Consider the following 7,161-nt stretch of genomic DNA (forward strand, 5'->3'; position numbering starts at 1 on the left):
TGCTGGCTCGAGATCGAGGGGCTTGGTTTGCTTGGACGGAGGCAGAGAAAGAAGAAGAGTTTGTTGCTAGTAACTGTTTCAATATTGGCGCTAGGAGTGAGTTGGGAGTTACTGGAACTAAACTCTCAATATTTAAAAACAAAGATAGATCTGTTAATTAAAATTATACATGCCAATAACTGGTGTACTTACCTACGTATATCTTGTCCTAATACATCGGCTCATCGCTGTCTTTATAGTGGCCTTTTTGGCTTCCCTTTACCTTGAAGAAAAGTATGCCTTCTCCATGGAATATGTATGTGAACATTATTAAATAAATTATGAATTTACTCATTAAAAAACATATGTTACTTTTTCTAGCCCATTACTCTAGGTTATTCTATTATATACTTATAGTAATATACAGTAGAATCCAATATCAGCTGCCAATTGAAAATATGCCTCAAAAGACGATCCTAAAAGAGCTGAAACGTCTGATGAAAGATGAGAATCCGTTTTACAAAGACAAGGAGGTAATGTATAAATTTTTTGTAACTGCACCATCAGTGGGTCGTTCCTGATCGACTTGTCTGCTAGTATCCTGTGTGGTGCTGCGATAGTACAAGAGCCCAAGAGGAAAAAAAAGGAAGGAATTCAACCCAAAATTTAAATAACTTTAAAAAAAATAAGGAAAAATAACAAACAAAAATGAAGAAGCCGCCAAAGAAAAGGAAGGGGAAAAAAAAAAGGAGGCTGTTTCAAAACGTTAAAAATAATTAATTTTTTATTCCGAGCTCTATATCTTTAAAACAACCAACAACAATAGAAAGTCATAAACTATTTTATAGTAAGTTAAAATTTCCTTTATTTTGAGTGTTGGCAGACATATGTGCGTCTTATCGGTCTAGAGATATATTTTTTCAAAAATCCAACATTTTATTATACGAACAACTTGAAATTAACATTTTGAGAGTTTATTTCGTCAAATATCATAAAAACTACTACTCCTATAAAGATAAACATTATTAACTATTTTACAGTAAATTTAACTAGCTTTAATTTAGTGCAGACAGACATCAGTGAGTCCAATGGTTTCTGAAATAAAGTTTTTCATATAACAAACTTATTGTTCGAACAACTATAAATCAATTTATTTTAACAAATATCATGAAAACTACTATTCCTACTAAGGTAAAGGTCATAAACTACTTTATAGTACATAATTTATAGTACATTAAACTAGCTTTTACTTTTTTATGGAATTTTGCTTTTTAATAAGCTGTATTTCGAGAACTATTGGACGTAAATATCTCTATTATGGCTAATATTTCAGAAAATTTACTCTTCTTTAAATAATGTTCTTTTTAGATTTTCTAGTGTTGTAGGTAGTTTTTAAGATATAGAGCTCGGAAAAAAAAATGTTTTTTTAAGGTTTTGAAACAGCCGCCGTTTTTTAATGCCCCTACCTATACTTGAGGCAGTCATTAGTTTTGACTAGTAATTATACACTATTTTCATTAAAGTGATCAAAAATTGGGATGAGATAACTGCCTTTTTTTCTTCCCGGCTCTTGTACTACAAGTTCTACGTTTTGATCCTTAATTAAAGTTTTATCTCCGTTAAGACTAATTAATGATATATTAAGAATAACTATGCCTCCGTACATTTACATTCTAGTAACTTCCACGAAAGAGAACTCTAACCTTTATGTCGTTTCCTAGACCCAGATGGTGGACTACCAAAAGAAGGCTGTGACTGTCGTAGGTGGAAGCGAAGACAACGAGTTCTTGATGGGGCTCCTGTACGAGCTGTACTCCGGGCAGCTCTATGGCGATCGAACACTCGTAAGGGTCTACCTCTTGGATTCCAAACCGAATCTCGAAAAGGCCGAGTTTGTTTACGCCAGCATCTGGACATCTGGCTTACCTTTCTTCGATGTTACGTATAAAACTAATTGAATTATTGCAAATATACTTACACAATTTAGAGGTCGAACTGTTGTAGATAATTAATCCAATGACCAATCTAAGAGCTGAGGTACTCTACTTCAGAAGGCTTCGACAATGCATGTTCAATAATAGGTAAGGAATGTTTGATAGGAGGTGAAGTAACAGGAAGATTGTCAAGATTAATGGATAATTGCCATAAATTTAAGTAGATGTTCAGGGTTGCGGTCAAAAAAAGAACAAATAGTTTAAAACTATTTTAATGTTCGACGTTTCGCCCCACTTTGCAGGGCTTCATCAGGGCTGTCGGGGTTGTCTATGTCTTAGGTGATTTCTCCAGCCTGTATATCCACTTTACAGAAGGCCTACGACAAGGCGTATTCATTATAAGTTAGGAACGGCCGTGCCAGAGGATGAGCCCTGGACACTGACGCAGGTAGAGGAGGTCTAGGTGAGAGAGTCTGAGGTAGAGTAACAGTTCTAGTTGCCGAGATGAAGCTGATGGACCAGTAAGCTGATAAGGCTAGGTGCAGATCTAGTTGCCGAGATGAAGCGGACGGACTAGAGCCGGGGAGAGACAGGAAATTACACTGGTTGCCGACATGAAGCGGACGGACCAGTGTAACCATTAAGGATTAGGTTACAATCTTAGTTGCCGAGATGAAGCGGACGGACTAAGATTGCTGGAGAGAAGGAGATGAGATAGGCCATCGTCTTAGGTGGTCGTACAGAAAAACAACTTTTACGAGAATAGATTGGCAATAAACTTCTCTATCTCAAGCAGTGTATACGCCACCAGTGCCATGACTAGACCCAGGAAAGGGTGTGGATCTAAGATCAAATTCGGGGATTTAGAGTCCCTTATTTATAGGCCTAGTCCATGCGGCTGTGACCGAGAGGCGGTCGGTACATGTCTGCTTGAGATAGGTTCGTCCATTGATTTGTTATCATTTATTATTCATTGTACAGATATTATTAATATATAAAAATTACAATATGTCTTTAACAAAAAGAAGTATTAAGTAAATTTGAGAGCTTCGGCGAGGCTCGAGGTGCAGCGTTCTGGTGAGTAGTGATCGAAACGCTTGCTCCCTCTCGCTACAGGGCTAAAAAGATACAACAAAAAAAAATAAAACTGAGAATATTACAACAATAAGGTAATTTAAGCTAGGATAAATATTATGTAAAAATTCCATGATAAGAAAATTATATATAAATATAAGGAAGGAAGACATAAAATAGTATCAATATAAAATAAACTTGAATAAACAATGACAAGAATAAAAAAATAAGTAACAATGGCAAGAGTAAACATTTTTTAAAAATAAGTAAAAAAAAACAATTAAAAAAGTACAGGAGATGCACATAAAACAAAAACAATACGGAAAAAAAAGAAGAAAGTAGAGATTAAAAATAATAATCATTTAATATCATTATTATTATTTTTATTTATATTTATTCTTTCAAGACGTTTATTTAATCTCTAATTTTTACTTCTTTTTCCGTACTGTTTTTGTTTTATGTACATCTTCTGTACTTTTTTAACTGTATATTTTACGTATTTTAAAAAAACATTTTACTCTTGCCATTGTTACTTATTTTTTATTCTTATCATTGTTTATTCAAGTTTATTTTATACTGATACTATTTTATGTCTTCCTTCCTTTAATTTATATGAAATTTCTTATCACTTTATTTTTATGTAATATTTATCCTAGCTTAAATTACCTTTGTATTATATGTATCTACCTATGTATTGTATTATTATCAGTTTTCTTTTTTTTTTTTGTATCTTATTAGCTCTGGTGAAGCCCTGCAAAGTGGGGCGAAACGCCGGACATTAAAATAGTTTTAAACTATTTGTTCGTTATTTGACCGCAACCCTGACCATCTACTTATATTTAAATCTTTACAGTCAACTATATATACATATAGATATTTGCCATAAATTTCTCACAGGATGAAAAAGTCATTCCGTAATAGTACAAGAGCCCAAGAGGAGAAAAAAGTCAGTTATTTAACACCAATTTTTTATTACATAATTGAAAACTTTGTATAATTACTAGTCAAAACTGATGAGGCTGCCAAGTATAGGTAGGGGGAATAAAAAATGGCGGATGTTTCAAAACGTTAAAACAAATTAAGTTTTCATTTGGAGCTTTATAAGTACTAAGAACCATAAAAAATCCAATCATTTAAAGTAGAGTAAATGTGCTAAATATTAGCCTTAGTTGAGCTATTTACGTTTCATATTTCCCACAATATAGATTTTTTAAAAGCAACATTTCATAAAAAATGGATTAATAAATCAGAAGTTAGTAAATTTATTTTGAGAATTCTATATCTCAAACACCATTCAACGTAAAGATGTCAATTAGCACTCAAATTAAAGATAGTCTGATGCACTTTAAAGTAGTTTTTGACGCCTATCTTCGTAGAAGTAGTGTTTTTCATATTTGCTAAAATAAATAAATTTATAGTTGTTTGGATACAAGGTCTAGTGCTAAATATGTATTCATATCCGAATGTCATTAAAACTACTACCCCTACGAAAATACATGTGGTAAACTACTTTATAATTTTTTTTTTATTATTTATTTATTGTAATTTACAACTGTACAAAATAATACAATAGGTAAATATATAGTATGTTTCATATACACTTGAAAATCTTGGGAAGGAACCACCCATTGGTGGTACTTCAAACATTAATTTAAACTAGAAGGTCCCGTGGCCATCTTCTTTTCAGACGCCTCGGAGGATTATCAGGGATTGTTAAGGATGAAAGATTAAGAATTAATGGGTTAGGATGGTTAAGGAGTTTGGAATAAAAAGGCGCATATTTTTTTTGGGTCAAATCTGCAACGAATGGGATGTTAAGGTCTTTATGAATGAGTTTATTTGTGACGTAATAAGGAGCATCAAGGATTTTACGTAGGATTTTGGATTTTAAGGATTGGATGCGGGAAGAATTTGATGGTTTGGTGGAGCCCCAGAGCTCAATTCCATATGTCCAAATTGGTCTGATTATTGTAGTGTATACTAATTTTTTGTAGTGAATGGGAAGTTTAGAGCGTTTGTCAAGTAAGTGTTGTAGCAATCGGAATCTACGAGCAGTTTCTTGTCGTTTCAGTCTTGTGTGTGGATTCCAAATAAGTCTCTTGTCAAGATGGAGTCCTAAGTATCGAATCTGTTCAACAGGCGTTAGTTATAAAAAGTTAAATTGCCTTTATTTCGAGTGCTGGCAGACATATGTACGTAAAAAATTTTATTTGAGCTACTAGAAATTATTATTTAGTGAATTTATTTTGTCAAATATCATATGTCATAAAAACCTCTGCTCCTAGGAAGATGGACGTCATAAACTACTTAATAGTACATTCAACTTTAATTTGAGTGCTAATAAACATCTGTACATTGAATAGTTTTTGAGATATAGATTTCTCAAATTAATTTTACTAACTCCTGATTTTTAGTGCAATTTTTATGAAATATTGCTTTTTAAAAAAGCTATATGTTGGAAACTACGTATACAGCTCTATTAGGGCTCATACTATAGCAAATTTACTCTTCTGTAAATTATGTTATCTTTGGTTTTCTATTGTTGTTGGTAGTTTTAAAGATATAGAGCTCCGTATAAAAAGTTAATTTGTTCAAGGTTTTGAAACAGCCACCATTTTTTATTCCCCCTACGTATACTTTGCATACTCATCAATTCTCACTAGTAATTATACATAGTTTTCATAAAAATTAAGGTGAAACATTTGAGGGTACAAAAAGGTAGAATAATAATACAATTTTCATTCCCAAAAATTGCACCAGAATCCACTAATGTACATTATCACTCACTGCCTCCTTAAAAGGTCGATTCCTGAAGGGAATTGTTACAATTTCGTTCAAGTTTCCGTTAAATGATCTCTCTGAACTAAAAAAACGCCATCGAAATATGTTAGGTATAATACGTTAGCTTTAAGTGGATCAAAAGATTCTATTGAAATCTTTTTTTTATTCAAACTATACATTTAGGGATATTAAATGGTTGTTCCATGTGTAAAATCAAGATATGTACGAAAAATAAAACATATATTAATATACGACATTTATCTGATGACCTCAGTCATTTTTTCACAGGTTTTCACTTACAGCTAGGTCGCGTCATGTCGGATTGTAACGATGTCGCTACAGTGGACACTATATTAAAATTAAAAATGGAGAGTTTCAATACATCGAAATCGCAATTTAAATATATGTTTAAATTGTAAATAATAAGAAATTTCAAGATAAACTTAGTTCTCTTAAACATTAAATAAAATGTGAGCTACATCGTTTTTCCCATGTGGTCTTCATATTTCAATCAACCTCTTAAATGGCGATATTTCTTTATCGTCTTCCGTCGGATTAATGCAAGGCTACTTGCTAAGCCGTTTACTATTTACATTAGGGATATTAATGATCTTTAGTTTAACATATAAATGCGTGTTGAATAGAAAAAACTCATGTTAAATGGGAAATATTTGCTTCTTTTACTATATTAAAACGATATAATATGATTGAGAGTCTATTACTAGGTATGTTAAATAGAGAATGACGTCACGTCCAGCAGACAGACAGACCAGCTGAGCTCGTTACCATTTTGTTTGTTTTACTAGGAATAAGCTATGTAGTATTAAACATATTGCTTGCTCATAGTTTGTGTTTGTATTCCTCACAATTTAGAAGATCTACATACACTCAGTGGCCAAACCTTTCACTTTTCACTCAATTTAGGCATGCTGAAATAAATTACTTTAATCAAAACTCAGAATTAAACAATAAAAAGAAGTTTTCGAAGAAAAGGTCATAAAACAAGTTGCTCAGAAAATCTGCTAGGGATTCTAACATGACTTTAAAGAGGGCTGCTCACAATCCTATACTTATAACATTTAACATGATAAAGCATTTTACATTTAACACAACATCATGAAAATTACAGCATAATGTATTTTTATTATAGATATACCAAATTTTTAGCATTTAATAACAGAAAATTACATTAATATGAGAAATCCCTATTAACTTCAACGTAAAGTTGTCTTCAAGGGGCGTGGCCACTTCAACGTAATTTTTAGTGTTAGCCATATTTATCTTAAATTTAGAACAATTTGAACAATTAAATTTTTTTTTTAAATATTTATTTATTGCTATTTACAACTGTACATTATAATACATTTAGTAAATCTGATCTAAGTTAAATTGG

At 32.1% G+C, this 7,161-nt stretch overlaps 1 protein-coding gene across 1 annotated transcript in view; it reads left to right on the forward strand.

Moving 5' to 3' along the window:
• Positions 1-357: 357 nt before the first annotated feature.
• The window catches only part of LOC106685136 (uncharacterized), a gene marked incomplete in the record, with an annotated part of 36,990 nt that continues 30,186 nt past the window's right edge, over positions 358-7,161 (forward strand). The window contains 2 exon segments of the mRNA XM_067049730.1: positions 358-512; positions 1,701-1,921. Of these exon segments, the coding sequence (XP_066905831.1) occupies positions 1,915-1,921 (7 nt within the window).

The sequence above is a fragment of the Halyomorpha halys genome, unplaced genomic scaffold (assembly GCF_000696795.3).
Source record: "Halyomorpha halys isolate HHAL.00 unplaced genomic scaffold, Hhal_1.1 Scaffold662.1, whole genome shotgun sequence".
In the NCBI taxonomy this organism is placed as follows: Eukaryota; Metazoa; Arthropoda; class Insecta; order Hemiptera; family Pentatomidae; genus Halyomorpha; species Halyomorpha halys.